The sequence below is a fragment of the Onychomys torridus genome, chromosome X (assembly GCF_903995425.1).
Source record: "Onychomys torridus chromosome X, mOncTor1.1, whole genome shotgun sequence".
NCBI classification, from domain to species: Eukaryota; Metazoa; Chordata; class Mammalia; order Rodentia; family Cricetidae; genus Onychomys; species Onychomys torridus.
Genome location: NC_050466.1, coordinates 12368005 through 12388405, shown reverse-complemented (window position 1 = coordinate 12388405; position 20401 = coordinate 12368005). Strand labels below are relative to the sequence as shown.

At 41.2% G+C, this 20401-nt stretch overlaps 1 protein-coding gene and 1 pseudogene across 6 annotated transcripts in view; one reads left to right on the top strand and one right to left on the bottom strand.

The window, feature by feature from the left end:
- The window catches only part of Slc9a7 (solute carrier family 9 member A7), a 204564-nt gene that overhangs the window by 120674 nt on the left and 63489 nt on the right, over positions 1-20401 (top strand). For all 6 annotated transcript variants that reach the window (XM_036175266.1, XM_036175269.1, XM_036175267.1 and 3 more), the window contains one exon: positions 11017-11080. In XM_036175266.1, coding sequence (XP_036031159.1) covers positions 11017-11080 — 64 coding nt within the window. The remainder of the gene's footprint in view (positions 1-11016; positions 11081-20401) is intronic.
- On the bottom strand, positions 17737-19115 carry LOC118573913 (annotated as a pseudogene).

The window sequence follows — 20401 nt, the reverse complement described above, 5'->3', positions numbered from 1 at the left end:
TTAGTCTACATCCAACGGTCTATGATAAAATTGTGTTTAAGCATGATGATATAGGAGCAAAGCAAAAACTTGCAGTGTTTGTTCTTGCCTTTCTGGATCTCCAATTGATATGTTTACTTCCTGGTCTGATCTGTAGATACATTAAATGCAAAATCAGCTTGAACTCAGATCTTGTGAAAATATTTTGCTCCCTGAAGACAGGGTGAAAGAAACAATATCTATAAATGGAGTGTGGATAACCCAGCTATGTGCTGTAATGGCATGCATGAAGTTCATGAAAGTGTTGAAATGTCTCACTGGGTTCCCGCTTATTACTGTTGAAATGTGTGTGTGTAAACTAAAATGTTTACTTGTGGAGTTTCTACTGAAGTGTCCCGCCTTCAAGGAAGAAGGTCTTTTAGGCCAGTACTAAGTTATCACACTTGGGACACAAGAGAAATCTGATTATAATCTGATGCTCAAGATTTCTATGAAGATCCATGTCTCATATTCCTTAAATCATCTAGAACCTTGATTATTCATATATTTTTCAATTATTTATGCCTTAGTGGTAAAATACATGCTTAATGTACTTGAGGCCCTGGATTTTATTCAAGTCACTAACCAAAAAGTACTGGTTAAAGTAGAATGCTTCTAATTTTTCTGAGATGTCATGGTATTTTATCCATTAACCACATATCTTTGTTAGGGTTTCTACTGTTGCAGTGAAACAGTATGACCGAAAAGCAAGTTGGGAAAGAAAGGGTTTGGCTTACACTTCCAATATTGATGTTCATCACCAAAGGAAGTCAGGACAGGAACTCAAACAGGAAAGGAACCTGGAGGCAGGAGCTGATGCAGAGGTCACGAAGGGGAGCTGCTTACTGGCTTGCTTCCCCTGGCTTGCTCAGCCTGCTTTCTTATAGAACTCAAGAACAGCAGCCCAGAGATGGCACCACCCACCATGGGCCAGACACTCCCCCATCAATCACTAATTAAAAAATGTCCTACAGTCTTGCCTACCACCTGATCTTATGGAGGTATTTTCTTAATTGAGGTTCCCTCCTCCCAGATGACTAAAATTTTTGTCAAATTGACGTAATCTAGCCAGCACAACTGACCCTTTGTCAACTTGACACACAAACATATCAGGTTTAACACACTGTTAAACCATAACCTTTCTTTTCTTGTTCATCCTCAAGATCACACTTAATATAAATCATCACAATATTTGTCCCCTGGTGTGCCATCCCCTCCCCTCCCTTCATTCACTGTCAGCAATGCTTAGTGGAAATTTCCATGCAACCCTAAGACAGGCCTGTGGGATTCCATGACCAGTTTGTTTTCTTATGTCTTTCCAAGCTAGCAGGTATTTGGAACTAGGGAAAAATTCCCACCAACGGTTGCTGTTACAGTTAAATAAAAACCTTGAATATTGAAAAAAAAAAAAGTCCCATAGCCTTACAAATTCAAATATTTTAAAAGTTGTCTTTTTAAAAATATCTAGTCTCTTTTAAAATCCAAATTCTCTATAAAACCCTAAATTTCTCTCTCTTTTTAAATTTAAAGTCTTTCAACTGTGGACTCCAGTTAAATAAAAAAAATACTTTATTTTTTTATTTTAAACATAATTCTTTATTGATTCTTTGGAAATTTCACATCATGCACCCCAATCCTACTCACCTTCCAGACCCTCCATATCTGCCCTCATCCTTGCAATATGACCCCCCAAATTAATTAAAAACAAAACAAACAAAAAAAACCACTTCACTCCTTCATCTTTCCAACACCTCTTCATTCATCTTAGTGGCATTGGGAAGCTTCAGTGTGTCATGAAGTATACCCTTTTGTCCAATCAGCTCCACCTACAAAATGTTCATTGCAGTCAGTCATTGGTCTGGTTCAAGGCCTCTGGTTTCTGGTACACCATCATCATTGGGCCCTCATCGAAACTCCTGTCGGACATCCTGTTGTTGCCCTGAATCATGGAGATCCTGTGGGATCAGTCCCTTCACATACTCCAGCAGGTCATAGATGGGGCATCTGTTAGGGTGGGCCAACCCAAGGCTCAGGATGTGGGTGTGAGTGGTAGCTGAGCTGGTTGATCTGGGCCATGGGGAGCAGCCCCTCTAGCGAAGGGCAGAGTTGGCTCTCCTAGGCCCATGCCTGTGGTGAGGGGTGACGCCATTTCTCCCAAGTGCTGGGGTTAGCTCTCCCATGGTAGGGGAATGAAGTACTTTCTTAATTGAGGTTCCCTCCTTTCAGATAATTCTAGTTTGTGTATCAAGTTGACATAAGACTACTACTACATTAGACCACTTCCTCCTTGGAATGGACAAGGCTTTGTCCTTACTAGAGTAGACACTTATTCTGGTTATGGGATTGCCTTTCCTGTACATATGCTTCTGCCAAAACCATCATCCATAGACTTACAGAATGCTCGATCCACCATCATGATATTCTGCATAGTATTGCTTCTGACCAAGGAACTCACTTCACAGCCAGAGTATGGCAGTGAAGTGAAGTATGGCAGTGGGCCCACAATCATGGAATCCACTGGTCTTACCATGTTCCCTACCATCAGGAAGAAGCTGGGCTGATAGAAAGATGTGATGGGCTTTTGAAGACATAGTTGCAGCTCCAATTAGGGGGCAGCAGCCTGGAGGACTAGGGCAGGGTTTTCCAGAAGGCAGTAAATGCTTTGAATCAGTGTCCAATATATGGTATGGTTTCTCCCATAGCCAGGATCCACGGGTCCACTCACTAACACCCCTACTTATCTACTAGGAAAATTTTTGCTTCCTGTTTCTGCAACCTAGAAGTTTTGGTTCCAGAGAGTGAGCACTCCTGCCAAGAGCCACAGCACATATTCTATAGAACTAGAAACAAGCTTCCTCCTGGCCACTTTGGACTTCAGATTCCCTTAAGTCAACAAGCTAATAAAGAAATAACAGGGTTAGGAGGGGTAATTGATCCAGATTACCATGGAGAAATTGGATTGCTGCTCCACAATGGAGGTAAAAAAGTTTATGTCTGGAGTGCAGGAGATCTTTTAAGGCATCTCTTGGTGCTACCATGTCCTGTGATTAAAGTAAATGGGAAACTACAACAGCCTAATCTGGGCAACATTACAGAGCTCACAGACCCTTTAGGAATGAAGTAGGGATCACTCTTCTAGGAAGAGTCAAGACCTGCTGAAGTGCTTGCAGAGGGTGGAAGGAAAAATGGAATGGGTAGTAGAGGAAGGTAGTTCTAAATAGCAGCTAAGGCCATGAGACCAGTTACAGAAATGAGGATTATAATTGACATGAGTGTTTCTGCCATATTTTGTTAAGAATGTATTTTTATGGATATTTGTTTTCTTTCCTTGATTACTTCATCACATGCTGTAACATCAACTAAGAGAATATCAATGGCTATCATATTTAAGACACTAAAAAAGATGTCCCCCAAGGGACAATGCCACCTATCATAAATTTACAATACAGTTGTGATTGTATGAGGGATAGTTGCATTATGTTAGGCATAATTATGACCTGGTTAAATATATAATGCATTTGTGACTGTATGTGAGATAGTTATGCTTAGATGTTATTATAACCTGCTTATTGTTTTCATCTGGAAATTAGTCACAATATAAGGAGATATGTTTGACAAGGGATGGATTGTGATGGCTATTCTTGGTTGTCAACTTGACTATATCTGGACTGTACTATAATCTAAAAATGGAGGGCACACCTGTGAGAGATTTTCTGCTTGGTTTGAAGTAGTTTAATCCTGGACCTTTGAGGTAGAAAGATACACACCTTTGATCTGGATCTTGAGGCGGGAAGACATACATCTTAGATCCCGATCTTAAGGCTGGAAAACACAGGCCTTTAATTCAGATCTTGAGTCAAGAAGATACATACATGCCTTTAATCCAAATCTTGAGGCAAGAAGGCATACCTTTAATATGGGCCACACCTTCTGCTGGAAGTCTATATAAGGACATAGAAGAAGGAAGCTTTTGCTCTTTGCCTGCTTGCTCTTGCCTTGCTAGAAAGTCACTGGCATTGGAGCCTACTTCTTCCAGCACATACAGAAGATCAACTGAAACATCCAGCCTGTGGGAAAGAGCAACTACTAGATTCTTGGACTTTCTGTTCATAGCTAGCCAATGTTGGATTAGCTGGACTGCAGCCTGTAAGTTGTTACAATAAATCTCATATATATATATATATATATATATATATATATATATATATATATATATATATATATATAGTGTGTGTGTGTGTGTGTGTGTGTAGAGAGAGAGATTCATTTCATAAGTTCTGTAACTCTAGAGAATGCTGGAATGCTGACTAATATACACTATGGTAGGCAAATTATTGTTCTAGAATGAAAGTTAATAATTTTGGGGTATTTATCCATTCCTGAAAAAGCACATCCATTTGACTTCTTTGTGTTCTCATTTGGTATGGGATTTCCACATTTGTCTCATTCTTAATGAAACTAAGGATAATTCAGTTCATTCTGGAAGAAAAGACTTCTATGTCTGTTACAGTGTGCTCTGCATAGGTCTGTCTGAACGCTGAAATGTGATGTAATAAAACTCCATGTTTTTGTAATGTCCCATATGTAACAATCAGGAGATAAATACATTATAAACAGTTGCCAAACCGAGGAATTTTAGAAAGCTAAGGCTCATGGGGCTCTGAATCTGCAATCAAAAGTCTATGTCTGGTCTTTCTTGTTGTTTAGCATTACTCCAAATGTCCTGGCCCATTGCTTTACTCTTGTTTACACAGGACAGTTTGATTCTGGGCTGTGATCCAAGGGCGGACCCCGTTATAGGAATCCCAGCATACTCTGTATCATCCTTGGGGATTGGTCCAAGGGCACATCCAGATGCCAGAAAAGTAATTATTAAATCACTCCAAAGGAAACATTCTCAAATGGGAAAAAATTTACAGAATAACCTTCATTTGCATGCCCCTGTCTGCCTTCTGAGGGGTCATTTATAAAGCCATGGCAAGCTGGAAAGTAGGTATTTATTTCCCTTCTTTAATTCTCCTACCTAAGTCAGTAGTTGGTACTTCCATGAGACCCCATGAGTTAGACTGGGGGAGCCAGGCAGTCTCCATAGTCTCTGTGCATCTCAGACATATGGTTGATAGCAAGTGGCTCCAGTGAAGACCGGACCTTCCACACAGAAGATTGATACAAGTAAGGAAAGCAGGTGTTGAGTAGGACTGTCTCCAGAACTTCAAGTCTCCAGGGAGTGACACAACCAGATCTGAACATGGCTGCATTGCTTAGCACTTCATTGACTGTGTCTGAGTAAACTTGAGACTTTCTCCATGTTCATTACTTTTAGGAGAAAGAATTTCAGCAAAACATTTCTGAAATTATCAAGAAGAAAATCTTGCATAATTATGAGAATCTTTAGTTTCCCATTACCTGTACTTACAAATTCTAGTATCTTACATTATGAATCTTTACAATTTGTAGTTTTCAGACCCTGAAATGTAGTGAGCTTATAAATCATCAGTGTTAATTAATTAGAGATAGGAAATAGGCTGGTATGTTTTTTAAGTATCTTTACCAAAGGTATCATTAAGTATTCTTAACTGTGACATTTAAAATTTTCCCCTCAAAAGGAAAGAATGGAACAGTGAATACCCAGGTACTAACATGTACTCACCACTTAACTAACATTTGTCACGTTTTTTCCTACTTCACAGTTTACTCCTAAAAACAGTCTCCTCTGTAACCACCATCTGAGAAAAGCAACATGAATTTTACACACATAGGACCCAACAAAAGTTTATGTTTACTGGCACGTCTGTTTACTCTCTTTCCACAATCCACTCCATTTCCATGGTCTCTTATAACATTGATTTTTAAGTATTCAGGATAGTTATTTAACAGAATGTCTTATCATTGGGATTTTTCTGATATTTCATTATGACAAGAGGCAAATAATCATTTTTGTCAGAATGTAAAAGTATTGTTACACATTTCTTGTTGTATCCTTTAAGGTGGCCCATGTTGTCAAGCTGTTCATTTATTAGTGATGTCCCATTTGGTCAGTTAGCTAGCATCGAATTCTGACCCTAGGTCTTTTTAGTGTCCAAGTGCCACTTTATGCAGTTAAAAACTTACCAATAGAGTGATCTTTTGTCACCATATGAGTGACCAGATTCCTGAAGAGCCAGCAATGAAATCATTTACTAGTGATTACTGAGGACAGAGCATTAAGACTTTTCTTATTCTCCCATATCTTTTGTTTTTCTAAGATAATGAGTATTCCCCATAAAGGACTTTAGAGGATTTTGGAACTTATTTCACATACTGATGAAGTTAACAATCTTTTCATTGTCTAGGTATTCAGTTCAAGAGAGTTTAACTTATTGTGTGGAATTGGAGTTGTGTCCCTATAGGACCCTAACAGGAGTCTGGGTATTAGCACTGACAAAGCAGAGAGTTAGCAAAAAGAAGAAAAAAAGTGATGACAGTATGAAAACCTGGGTGGAATTGGGGTTTATTCTAAAATCTACACTTCATTCTCCACATATGATTATTTAAAGTTTCAATTAGTTAAAAGTAAGGCATAAAATGTAGCCCCTCACTCATACTACCTGTGGGTGCTCAATGACCACATATGGCCAACAGGTGCTATAACTGGATATTGCAGGTAGAGAACTGCAGAAAGTCGTACAGTATTGACTGCAGAAATTGTAGAGCACTGACTTAGACTCAGGTTTCCCCATAACAAATTGTGAACATCATGAGCTTGTGGTCAAGTTAAGATGGTTCTAATTTCATGAGTTCACCATAAAATGTTTTGAATGCAATATTTTAAGCTCTGTTTGGAATTCTGGCCCAGCCACATGGGCCTAATGTAAATGGATGAGTCTCATTAGTATTTCTATCCTTTAAGTGAAAATAGATCAATATTAGCCATTATAAGTAGTTCTTTTAAAATAGAATCAATTTAAAGTTTTGCTAGAACTCTGGGCACAGAGGCAGGAGGATTGCTACAGGTTCAGTGTATGGTATATATAGTAATTCCAGGCCAACCAAGGCTACATAGACTACCCTGTGCCCACAAACCAAAATGATTTTGTTAAACATATTTTTTTTTTTTTTTGGTTTTTCAAGACAAGGTTTCTCTGTAGCTTTGGAGCCTTTCCTGGACTAGCTCTATAGACCAGGCTGGCCTTGAACTCACAGAGATCCACCTGCCTCTGCCTCCCGAGTGCTGGGATTACAGGCATGCGCCACCACCGCCCGGCTGTATTTTCTTCTTATAGTAAAGATTTGAGGACTATAGCTAAATTTCCTCTGGTAGCTCTTACTATGTTTAATTTTATTTTCTTCATTATGTTACAGTGTTCCTGTAGGCCTCCTGTTACATCTGGGCTGATATACATTCAATTTGCTTTACCAGTACTGATACAGAAGCCTTTTAAGAAGCAGACTTCTGCTGGGCGATGGTGGTGCATGTCTTTAATCCCAGCACTCAGGAGGCAGAGGCAGAGGCAGGTAGATCGCTCTGAGTTAAAGGCCAGCCTGGTCTACAGAGCAAGTTCTAGGACAGCCAGGGCTGTTACACAGAGAAACCCTGTCTTGAAAAACAAACAACAACAAAACAAAAAAAGAAAGCAAAAGAAGCAGCAGCAAACTTCTTGCACAGTCCTCAGTGCAGAGAGGAGGGATTCTTTTTTTTAAAATATAATTCATTTAATTTTACATATCAGCCATGGATTCCCCTGTCCTCCCACCTCCCAGCCTTCACCCCCAATCCACTTGCCCATTCCCACCTCCTCCAAGGCAAGGTCTCCCCTGGGGATTCACCTCAGCCTGGTAGATTCAGTTGAGGCAGGTCCAGTCTCCTCCACCCTCCACCAAGGCTGAGCAGAATGTCTCAGCATATGCCCTAAGTTCCAAAAAGCCAGCTCATGCACTAAGGACAGGTCCCGGTCCCACTGCCTGAGGGTCTCCTAAATAGTTCAAGCTAATCAACTGTCTCACTTATGCAGAGGGCCTGATCCAGTGGATACTAGATGTAAAGCAAAGGATAACCAGACTGCAACTCACAATTCCAGGGAGGCTACCTAGTAAAGAGGACCCTAAGAAAGACACAGAGCTTGCCCAATGACAGAGAAATGGATGAGCTCTACATGAGCAAACTGGACGTGAGGGGGAGTAATGGAGGGCAGGGGTGGGGGAAAGAGCTTAGGGGAGCAGGAGGTCCCAGATGGATCAGGAACAGAGTGGGAAAACAAGGAAAGAGATACCATGATAAATGAAGACCCCATGGGAATAGGAAGAAAGAGAGGAGGGATTCTTAATGGCAAATCTGAAGTGCCATATTCTCAGTTACCCTATGTTCTTTAGCAGCCTGTCTGTGGTTTGACTGAGGACACCGTGACACCTGCTATTCTGAGAGGTACTGTACTGCGCCTCTGAGTCTTCATCCAGCAGCCCTCTTTCAGTAGATTTGTCTGGCACAAAGTATTTTTGTGCTGCTTCATAAAGTATATAATAATATATTCTTGTCCATTGGCCTTATAAATGCTATCATGGATACCTTACAGAACACCATCTAGATGTTTCTGTATGGAATGTATGTTAAGAGGCTCTAAAAACAGGTGAGAGTTGAAAAACAGCTAAGAGTTCTGAATGCAATTGCCTCCAGCCACGTTCATACATTAGATTATTTATGTGCCCTAAGGATCTTAGGTGAACCTTTGGGGCAGCTGTTGAGCCCCTGAAGTAAATGGTTTTCATGTCAAAATATAGTTCTTTGAGATTTGATATTCAGACATTACTGGATAAGGTCTAGTTGTAAGATCTCAGATGCCAGAATTCTCTGCCTGGAAATAGCCTCTAGCATAGAGCAAAGTCTGTCTAATTCAGTGCAAACAATTCATCTGGTCTCAGGTCCAGTATGGGATTTTATCAAGTGTCCAGAACACTGCCTGGCCCTGGGTGCAAACATGTACTGTGTATGTGAATTTATCTTGTGGCTAAAACTTTGCCTCTAACACAAAATGAGGTAGCTGCTTCCTTTTATTCTGTCCCCATTTCCAGGGGCACATACCTTGTACAAATGGTTAACAAGCTTGAGATAAGACAGAATAAAGGTTGGCTTTGAGAAGCTCGGTCTATCTGTGTTATTATTACCCTTACTTACATGTAGTCTCTTTTCTGTAGAAAGATCCCAGGTATTATAGATGATGGGGAAGAAGAAGAAAAATAAGTATGTACTTAGGGCTTTGTATGTCCAGTCCAGTGTCTGCTTGATGGACTAAGACATTCTTGTACTGGACAGCAAAGCATCCCTCTTCAAGCTTATAATGGCCTAATCTGCTGAAAGCCTGATGCTCCATTACATTTTATGACCCTGTCCATATATTGTCTATTTTTCTTTAGCCTCCCATTGCTCCATGTTATATGTTATTTGTGCCACAATGCTCTGTCTCAGAATGGGAGAAGGTATGGATATAAACTATTAACAGATGCATGCAGCAATAGGTAGGGCATGACAAAGCTAAGACAACTGTCCTCCTAGTGCTTCTCAGGAATTTATTGTAAGTGGATTTTTGCTACTTGGTCTGTTTTATTTTATTTTCAGTTGCTCTCAAATGTGTATGTTCTCTCAAATGTGTGAGTTCTCTGCTCATCTTTGATAATGAGAATGTGGGGACACAAGGACTAAAAGCATACCAGGACTCCAGTTAATGATACTGATCAAGAAAGCATTGTGATACTTGTTAAAACTACAGAGAGAGTTGCAGGACAGCCAGAGCTACACAGAGAAACCCTGTCTCAAAAACCACACTCTCCTCCCCACAAAAAATGCAAAGCAGACTTTAGTGAGGATTACTATGACTGACATAGAGTCTATTGTGATATGGTTTTGCAGTGTGAAAGAGTGATAGGGATTGATGGATGAAATTTCCCAAGAGGGATAAGGGGATATTCTTGCTAAAGGCAGGCCATGGAGATCAGATATCACTTGAAAGGTGACAGGGACGTCAGCTATTGAGAGGGATCAGATATCAAAGTTGGGAGTTCTGTCTAAACTAGTTTAAGAAGGTTCTTGATAAAATTTGGTGATGCAATAGGAAGAAGCCCAAAAGTTAAGTACTAGTTGGAAGGACGATTCAAAAAAGCCTGACTCAAGTTTAGAAGAAGGAGAGATTCTGTCATTTATGCATACTAAAGAAGTCAGGGGAAGGGAGGCTTGGGAGATGGCTGTCAGTGAAGTGTTTGCTGTGCAAGTATGAGGACCTGAGTTTAATTTCCAGAACCTATGTCAAAAGCTGGACATGGTGGTGCATGTTTATAATGTCAGCACTGGGGAGATAGGCACATCCCTTGGGCTTGCTGAGCAGCCAGCAAAATCTAATTGGTGATTTCTAGGCCAAATGAGAGTCCCAATCTCGAAAAACAAGGTGGATGGCTTCTGAAGAATGACACCTAAGTTTGACTTCTGGCCTACACTCACATATATATTTGCACATTGTAAGCACATGTACAAGTATACACACAAGAAGTTAGAAGAAAGGTATTGATGTCACTGCTTCATTTGTATCACAAAATAAGATGTGGGATGGAAAAATGGAAAGATGGTAATAAAGAAGCTATAATAAATGTTAATGATAGACTCTTGGTGGCCATGCAGATGTTTACTACAGATTCATAAAAATAATATTGTGAGCATCAAAGCAGTTCATGGCAGAAGTGAGGAAGCAGCGAAACAGAAGGGACCCATGGTTTAGTAGTGAGGACTGCTTGCTACAGGAAAGCAGATGGAAAGCTGCCAGCATATTTCTCAGAGGCCTTGCTAAGGGCATGAGTACTTCTGACACTTTTGGATCTGCTGTGGTATGGACCTGACTTCTGTATGATGGCCTTTCTTTCCTTGAAGTTAACCACTTCTGCTTTGGGAAGAAGTTGCTGATTAAGCCAGCAAGGCTGCCATGGGCCAAGCTAATGCTTTTTGTTTTTCTCCTTGTCTCCTTCCCCGGTGACTTTTAGAGTTGGTGTTGACCCAGACCAAGACCCACCACCTAACAATGACAGCTTTCAAGTCTTACAAGGGGTAAGTCACAAGTTGTTACATTCTGGGAAAGATATGATTTGAAAATTGTTAAAATTGAGCATTTGCTCCATGCTGTGCATTGTATCTGGCTCCCCTCATTGTCATCTTGACAACAACCTTTTAGATTGCCACCGTAAACTCTGGTTTATAGGTTAGAAAATGAAAATTGAGAGTCTTAAGTGAGTCAGTCACCTAAGGTCAGATGATGAGAAAGTGGTACATTTTGTAAGTAAAACAGGCCAGGAACAGCTGACTACTAGGATGAGAAGAGATTTCATCTAGATAGTTCCATACTAGTCAAAACAGTTCCATTCTCCATGTTTCACATTGCTTCTCCCTCTGCACTCAAGCATCTGCCAAAAGAATTAAATGAGATGCTTGGATTGGTTTCATGCAGCATTGCTTACTGTATGTCTCTTAAGACCTGCAGGCTGATATATTAACAAGAGGTACAAGTCAACTTTGCTGGCAGTGTGGCCCTAGGAGTCCCCATCAAGTCTTGGGGCCTCTACTCAGGTGCTTGACATCTACCATAGAAAAGAACTTGAGGCTGAGTCATAGCAAAGTTAGCAGGTTTGTTGATTGAGCAGAAGATAGAATGGGCTAGAAGGGAGTCAAATGTGAATGGTAGGAGCTGAATATACTCAAGTGTCTCAGCAATAGCCACATGTGTTATTTGGGGGTTTTGAAGCTGCTTCATCTGAAACTGAGTTTAGCTATTGGAGACAGTATATACTTGGATACTCAGTTTTATTTTCCATAGAATTCTGTCCTTGAAGTAGAAAATTCTTTGTAAATCTCACTGGCTTGCAGGTGGAGAAAGGAGTATGGGTGGAGAGAAAATAATCATCAAGGAATCCTTATACATATAGGCTACAAAGGGATTAGACCTGAATCACAAGTAATACATAATAAGGCACAGTTTTAACAATCCCATGTGTGATATTTCTCAGGTGGCCTGGGCAGTTACATGGAAATCCTGGGTGCCAATGAATGAGAAGTGGAAATCAGAACTGGAGAATTAAAGGGTCTCTTTCCCCTCTCACTCCCCTCTGCTTTCTAATTAGCTGTCTTGCCATGGTAACACTGCATTTGCAGTTAGACTTAGTGATGAACTTGCTGCCACTTTTCCATGGAAAGATTTGAGAAGTAGTAGTCTTACGTGTTGGTACTGGCATTTCATGTGCAGTGAGGCTAAAACGGCTTTTTCTCCAGGTGGGGTGAATGACTTGACACTCAGGACAGGTAAGCACTGGATTACTGGCAGCTCCAAGATGACATTAATGGGGCTAGCAGTGACTTGTGCTGCTTTCTTAAGCATCTGGTTTGCCTGACTGGAACTGGGTATGTGTCACAGCTTCCCTTGACTTCCTCCTCCCAAGTTTCACATTAAGTCATGGAGGTATTTTCAGAGTCAGTTCTGCTGGCCTTTTAAAGCATTCAAGATTACTGTCAGGATGGAAAAAAATAGGCAGACTTCCAGTGTGGTTCCTAAAGTGCCCTGCTACAATTCAATCCCCACACAGAAAGGGCTTCCTACACATCTTCCTGGCTTTCTTGGTCCAGGGAACCACTAACAGCATTTCCTGGAGCATTCAATGACCTTGAGCAACCAGAGAAATCAGTGGGCCTCTAATCTGTAGATGAAACCCTAGGTTCTTGTGATTTTCCTGATATACCTTCCATGCTTGGTGATGTCATGAAACTTGAGTTATATGAGAGGAATCCAGATATTTGTCCTCTTCTAGAAAGGACAGTTTTCTTTACCTTGTTTCCTAAATGGTCGATTACAAGTAAAGACAGTGATGTGATACATGACGGAAAACCATTTTTTTTTTTTTTTTTGCAATAAAGACAGTTTCTTTACTGGCTCTAAAAGCAAAGGGAACAATACAGCAAATCAGTAAAACGAAGTTGGTTCTTTGAGAAAATCAACAAGATGGACAAAAACAACAACAACAACAACAACAAAAAAAACCCTTATCCAAACTAACCAAAAGGCAGAAAAGAGAATACCCAAATTAACAAAATCAGAAACATAAAGAGGGACATAACAATAGAAACTGAGGAAATCCAGATAACCATTAAGTCATATTTCAAAAACCTATATTCCACAAAATTGAAAAATCTAAAAGAAATGGACAAATTTCTTGATAGATACTATTTACCAAAGTTAAATCAAGATTGGATAAATAATTCAAATAGACCTATAACCCCAAAAGAAATAGAGGTAGTTATTAAAAATTTCTAGTACAGAATTCTACCAGACTTTCAAAGAAGAGCTAATACAAATACTCCTCAAATTACTCCACAATATAGAAACAGAAGGAACATTGCCCAATTCATTTATGAGGCCACAGTCGCCCTGATACACAAACTATACAAATATTCAACAAATCAATTTCCCCCATGAACATTAATGCAAAAATACTCAATAAAAGACTCACAAACTGAATCCAAGAATACATCAAAAAGATCATCTACCATGATCAAATAGGCTTCATTCCAGAGATGCAGGGATGGTTCAACATAGAAAAATCAGTCAATGTAATCTACCATATAAACAAATTTAAAGAAAAAACCCACATGATCTTGTATGATTGAGCATCCTTTGGGTATATGCCCAAGAATAGTAGCTTGATCCTTTTGTGGGACTCCTAACAATGGGAATAGGGGCAGTCTTCAAATCTTGTACTAGATTTTGGGACCCTACTCCTCATACTTGGTCACCTTGCCCAGCACATGGGGAGGTGCTTATTCTTACTGCAACTTGATATGCCGTGTTTTGTTGATACCCAGGGGAGACCTGCCCTTTCCTAAACAAAATGGAGGAAGAGTGGACTATGGGGGGTAGGAACAGAGGAGGGGGTGAAGGCTAGGGACTGGGAGGAGAGGAGGGAGGGGACACTACCAATAGCATAGACACTAAGAAATTGTGGCCAGTATATAAAATAAATAAATTATAAAACAACAGCAATAATAAAAACTGTACATGATCATCTTATTAGATCCTGGAAAAGCCTTTAACAACATTCAATGTTCCTTTGTGATAAAAGTCTTATAGAGATTAGGGATACAAGGAATATACCTAAATATAATAAGGCAATATACAGCAAGCTGATTGCCAGAATCAAATTAAATGGAGAGAAACTCAAAGCAATTTGACTAAAATAAAGACAAAAACAAGACAGGGCTGTCTACTCTCTCCATATCTATTTATAATATTTGAAGTTCTAGCTAGAGCAATAAGACAACTGAAGGAGATCAAGGGGATACAAATTGGAAAGGAAGAAGTCAAAAGTATCACTATTCACAGATGATGTGTTAGTATACAATAGCAACCCCAAAAATTCTATCAGGGAACTCTTACAGCTGATAAACTCCTTTAGTGAAGTGGCATGATACAAGATTAACTAAAGAAAATCAATAGCCTTCTTATATACAAATGATAAACAAGTTGAGAAAGAAATCAGGGAAATAACACTGTTCACAATAGCCACAAATAATATAAAATATTATGATGTAACTCTAACTAAGCAAGTGAAAGACCTGTATGTCAAGAACTTCAAGTCTATGAAGAAAGAAATGGAAGAAGATATCAGAAAATGGAAAGATCTCCCATGCTCATTGATTGGTAGGATTATCATAGTAAAAATGGCCATCTTACCATAAGCAATCTACAGATTCAATGTAATCCCCATAAAATCCCAACACAATTCTTTATAGGCCTTGAAACAACAATATTCAACTTACTATAGAAAAACAAAACAAAACAAAAAAACCACAGATAGCTAAAACAATCCTGTACAATAAAAGAACTGTGAGAGGTTTTACAATCCCAGGTTTCAAGATCTACTACAGAACTATAGTAATAAGAATTGTGTGGTATTGGCATAAAAATTGACAGGTGGATCAGTGGAGTTGAATGGAAGACCCAGTTGTAAATCCACACACCTATGGGCACCTGAAGCCAAAATTATAAAACGGAGAAAAGAAAGCATTTTCAACAAATGATGGGGTCTAACTGGATGTCTGCATGTAGACAAATGCAAATAGATCCATATCTATCACCCTGCACAAAACTCAAGTCCAAGTGGATCAAAGACCTCAACATAAATCCAGATACACTGAACTTGATAAAAGAGAAAATGCGGAATAGCCTTGAACACAATGGCACAGGAGACCACCTCCTGAATAGAACACCAAACCAATAGCGTAGACACTAAGATTGACAATTAATAAATGGGACCACATGAAACTGAAAAGCTTCTGTAAGTCAAAGGACACTGTCAAAAGGACAAAACTGCAGCCCACAGAATGGGAAAACATCTTTTCTTTTGTGTGTGGTAATTTACACAATGGAGTATTACTGAGCTGTTAAAAACAATGACATCAGGAAATTTGCAGGCAAATGGATAGAACCAGAAAAAAATCATCCTGAGTGAGGTTACCTAGACCCAGAAAGACAAACATATACTCACTCATGAGTGAGTACAAACATGTACTCACTTATAGGTGAATATTAGCTGTAAAGTAAAGGATAACTATGTTATAAATCCCCAGACCCAGAGAATCTAGGTAACACGGAGGACTCAAGTGGGGGGAGGGGTGCTTTTATCTCTCTGGGAAGGGGAAATAGAATAGATTTTGTGGATGGACTTGGGGTGGGTATGGATGAGAACATGGTAGATCAGGACAGGGAATGGAGTGGGAGAATAGACTGAAAAGGGGCAGAGCATTTCTGGGTCATGTGGAAACCTGGTGCAAGGGAAACTCCCAGGAATCTATAAGGATGACCACAACTAAGGCTCCTGGCAATGGTGGATGAGTAGCTTGAACTGGCTGCCTCCTATGACTAGGCAAGATTACCAATGGAGGGATTGGAACACTAACCCAGCCACATAGGTCTGTCAGGCCTATGGGATGTGCTGGGGTAAGGGTGACATAGAAATTGTGAGAGTGGTCAACCAATGACTCGTCCAGCCTGAAACCTATGCCACCAGAGTGAGCCCATCTTTGGCACTGTCTGGAGTGCCAGGACCCAGGGGCTGGATAGCCCAGAGACCCAGGATAGAGCCAAATTGGACTGAAGCTAAAAATGTCAATGTAATGATGGCTGACAGTATTCTGCTATACTCATAGATGGGTGAAAACCCCAAAAGTCATCAGAGAGGCTTTATCCAGTAACTGATTTAAATAGATGCAGAGACTCATGGCTAAACATTAGGCCAAGCTTGGAGAATCCTGCTGAAGAGGGGGAGGAAGGACTGTAGGAGCCAGAGGGTTCAAGGACACCATGAGAAAACCCACAGAATCAACTAACCTCAGCTTATAGGAGCTCACAGGGACTGAAATGACAATCAGGGAGCCTGCATGGGACTGACTTAGACATTCTGCATATGTGTGACAGTTGTGTAGCTTGGTCTTCTTGTGGGACTCCTAACAGTGGGAGCAGGGCCTATCTCTGACTCTTTTGCCAGACTTTGGGACCCTACTACTCATACTGGATCACCTTGTCCAGGATTAATAGAAGGGGAGGTGCCTAGTCTCACTGTAACTTAATATGTTTTGTTGAAATTCATGGGAGGCTGTCCTTTTTTGAATAGAAATGGAGGAGGAGTTTTTGGGGGTGTGGGCAAAGAGGAGGTGTGGAGAGGGACTGGGAGGAGAGGACCGAGGGGGAAATTGCTGTTGGGATGTTAAAAAAAAAAATACAAAAAAAATCCCAAACCAATAAAGACAGTTTTCCTTGCTGTTTCTAGAAGCACAAGCTGTGAACAGTGTCCCAGCTACAAGCTACCAACCATTAGCTCATGTGAAAGATGGGAGGAACAGTTGGCTGAAACTTTTGGCTCTGTGAAGGAAGCATATGAATATTGTGGGCAGACTCCAACTTTGTGTTTCTGGCAAGTTGGACTCCTCAGAGGAAAAACAAGACCTGAAAGCACAGTTGTTTTGTTTCTCTAGAGGTCTTGGCGACTTTGCAACCAAAACAAAAACAAGCTCAGCTGGAAACAAGCTGCCTGGCCCCAGGGGTAGTAGTTTCTCATCCAATTAGAGAGGGGCTTTCATGCCAGACCAGACATAGCTGAGAGTTCTGTTGGCTAGACATGCTGACACATCATTCACTTCCTTCCTCAAGTTTTCCAGATGATCACTCATTGATGAGGCCCCTTTGGGCAATGCAGGGTGTGACTGCTACCTTTATCATATCAACAAAGCCAGCCAGCACACTAATGGATGTGCTAGTGGAGTGTGGAGGAAAGGAAAAGTGTGTGTGTGTGTGTGTGTGTGTGTGTGTGTGTGTGTGTGTGTGTGTGTATGCACTATTGAAAATCAGATGTTTAGAGTAACATTGACTGATAAATTTGTGAGGAAGTTGGATTCATTTGTCCCTTGGAACCTCTCCCTGGCTAAAATCTGATACTTTAGGCACCCAAATTTTTAACTTCAAACAGTTGCTGAAGTGACTTTCTTCAAATAACTGATCCCTTTCCCTACCCCATTTTTCATTTTTGTCTTCCTTCGTTCCTTCCTTCCTTCGTTCCTTCCTTCCTTCCTTCCTTCCTTCCTTCCTTTTTTTTTGTAGGTCCTTTTGTAATTTTTTTAAAAAACAAAACAAAACACAGCAGTTATTTTATTCTTAAGTTTGTACTTTACAAAACCCCAAGGAAGAAGTCCTTGAGGGAAAGATGTCGAGGAGATTTTAAGAAGGAAAGGGGACAGCCAGGAACAAGCCTGCTTACCCATTCCTTCAGGGTCTTCCAGGCCTGGTCCTTTTCCTTCTTCATGGGGGTGTGCTTCTTCTGTCGGGCAGCCATGTCTTGCAAAAGGCATCCATGACTCTTTGTCTGCCATGCGGACCCGCTGCCTTAGCTCCTGCCAGCTCATCTCTTCCTTTGCCAACCTCAGCAGGTCATTTTTCTTGGTTTGGTTGTGTGCACTGAGTGCCTTCAGCTCAGCCTGCCGTTTGAGTAGCTCAGCGAGGACCTCATCCTCTGAGTCCTCAGCAGGCCCATCCTCAGACTCCAGGAGGCCCTGGGCAATCAGCTCCTCCTTGATGCGGCTTTCCAGGGACTTGGTATGTGGCACACTGAAGAACGTGTTCTGATTTGGGGGAGAGGTGCTTGCTGCATCAGCCCCTGATTCTTTCTCAGACATATCAGGAATAGGAGAGCCCTCCATAGGGAAAATAATATTTTCCTCCACCAGGGCCTACAGCAAGCACTGTGTCAAGGCACCAAAGGGACACCCATCTTCTGGCTGCTTGTGCTGGGCCTCAGACTTCTTCACCAGGGCATCTACATCTTTTGTGTCCAGTTCAGTCAGCAGTCCCATGAGGCCTTTCTTGTCAGCCACAGCTGCTGCCCGAGCCCCATCCTTCTGCTCCTCTAGCAAATCTTCTTGGGCCCAGCGCTGGTAGTAGTGTTTCCCCAGTGGGGGAATCTTATAATGTTCAGCTTCATCGTCAGGGGGCTTCAGGAGCTCCTCTAGTGTTTGTACCTCCTTATTGGTGATGTCGGCACAATAGGGCTCCATACAGGCACAGAACCTGTTGGGAGCATCATTCTTGGGGATCTGAGGCATGTCGATTGGGTCATCAGTGAATTCATATTCCTGGATCTTGGGCTGAACATTTTGGATTTGGGTCATCCTGGGCCAGGGCCAGGACCATGTCCTACCTTCCCTTCCAGTTTCTGCTTCTTGGTCTTCCCATGTTTTGGGGGAGCACCAAGCTCATGGTCTCGACCCAGCTTCAGGAACCATCGGTCACCCTTCTTATCCTGCCAGTCAGTAAGGATCTGGGTTTCAGCTTCCAGTACACACAGTCGCCGGCTTGCAGAGGACAGCAAGGGTCTCAAGCTCTAGTTGCAGGGCTCCTCAATACCAATGCCATCATCCTCCGAGCGGGCCAGCACTGCTGTGTACCGGGAACAGACCTTCAGGTGGTCCACAGACTTGAAATCATGGAATTGCAGTGGGCAGTCCTTCAGCTCACTCATGGACCAGGAGATGGGACCCTGTAAAACTCCCTGGAATGTTCTGAGGATTAAGAGGTAATGCTCATCAAATGCCCAGTTCAGTGTTCAGTGCCTGGCACAGAAGTGGATCTTCCTTCCTTTCTTTTCCTTTTTCTTTTTTTTTTAAGATTCAGTCTCTCTACATAGCCCTGGCTGGCCTAGAACTCACTATGTAGACTAGGCTGGCCTCAAACTCATAGTGATCCAACTGCCTTTGCCTTCTGAGTGCTGAAATTAAAGACCTGGACCTTCGCTTTTTCTTTTTGTCTTGCAGTTGCCTCCTTTGGCACCTTGATTTCCCTTTTTGCCGTTTTGTTTGTTTTCTAGAAACTTTGAAGCGATTTGAATTTATTCATCCATTTGAAAGATGTTTATTAAATGCCTGTTACTTTGTCAGAACTTTCAGGCTCTGGAAATAGGTACAGGACAGAAAGGTAGTTTCTGTCCTGAAAGACTGGGCTTGACTGAATGATGAATCAGGGTCATGGCAGGAACCATGGTAGAGAATCTTACTTGCTCTTCCCTTAGGAGGTCAGACCTATCACTTATGGTTCAGAAGCCTGGAAGTCAAGAGAGAACTTACTAGAAATGTAGGCATCAGCCAGCTATACTGAAACCAAATCTTCATTTTCACTTTAACCCAAGGAACTTGTATATATCTTGAGACACCCTAGGCAGAGCTCTAGAAATCATCCTTGTGGTACCCAGAGGCTTGACTCCTGGTCTGTAACTTCCTTATCATCACACCAAGTGCTTAGTTGGCTTGGGTTCTTGACAGAAGAAAGGCCCAAATCAAATGACTTTATTTTCTCTTCTGCTCTCTCATAGCCTATGGGGGCTATTATAACAAGGTACCTTTAAGTTCATGCCTTAAGATGATACCATTTCATTGGCTGCAAGTTCAATAAGTCAGAAATATGGTGAGCTCAGCTGGATTATCTGCTCTTGTGATATTAGCTGATACTGGGATAGGAGGACACCTCTGGAGGGCTTCCAGATGCTTATTTGTGTTTAGTGCAGGCTTTTCTATACATGCTCTAAACATGTAGTTCTACATACAACTTTATGTATGGTATATCTCATTAGCATGTTAAATCATTGAATTTCTGCCCAGGGGTATACATTTGAGTGCTATAAGGAGTCATGGGTTACTCTGGAGTGCCTCCATGCCTCCTCCAGTGGTGCCAGCCTTTTTACTAAGCCTCAGGCAGGGAGTTTTTACCCTTCCTCTTTGTCAGCTTGTTTTTTCATATACTAATATTTGAAGGCCTTGCACGCCTTTTTCTTCCCCTGAAATTTT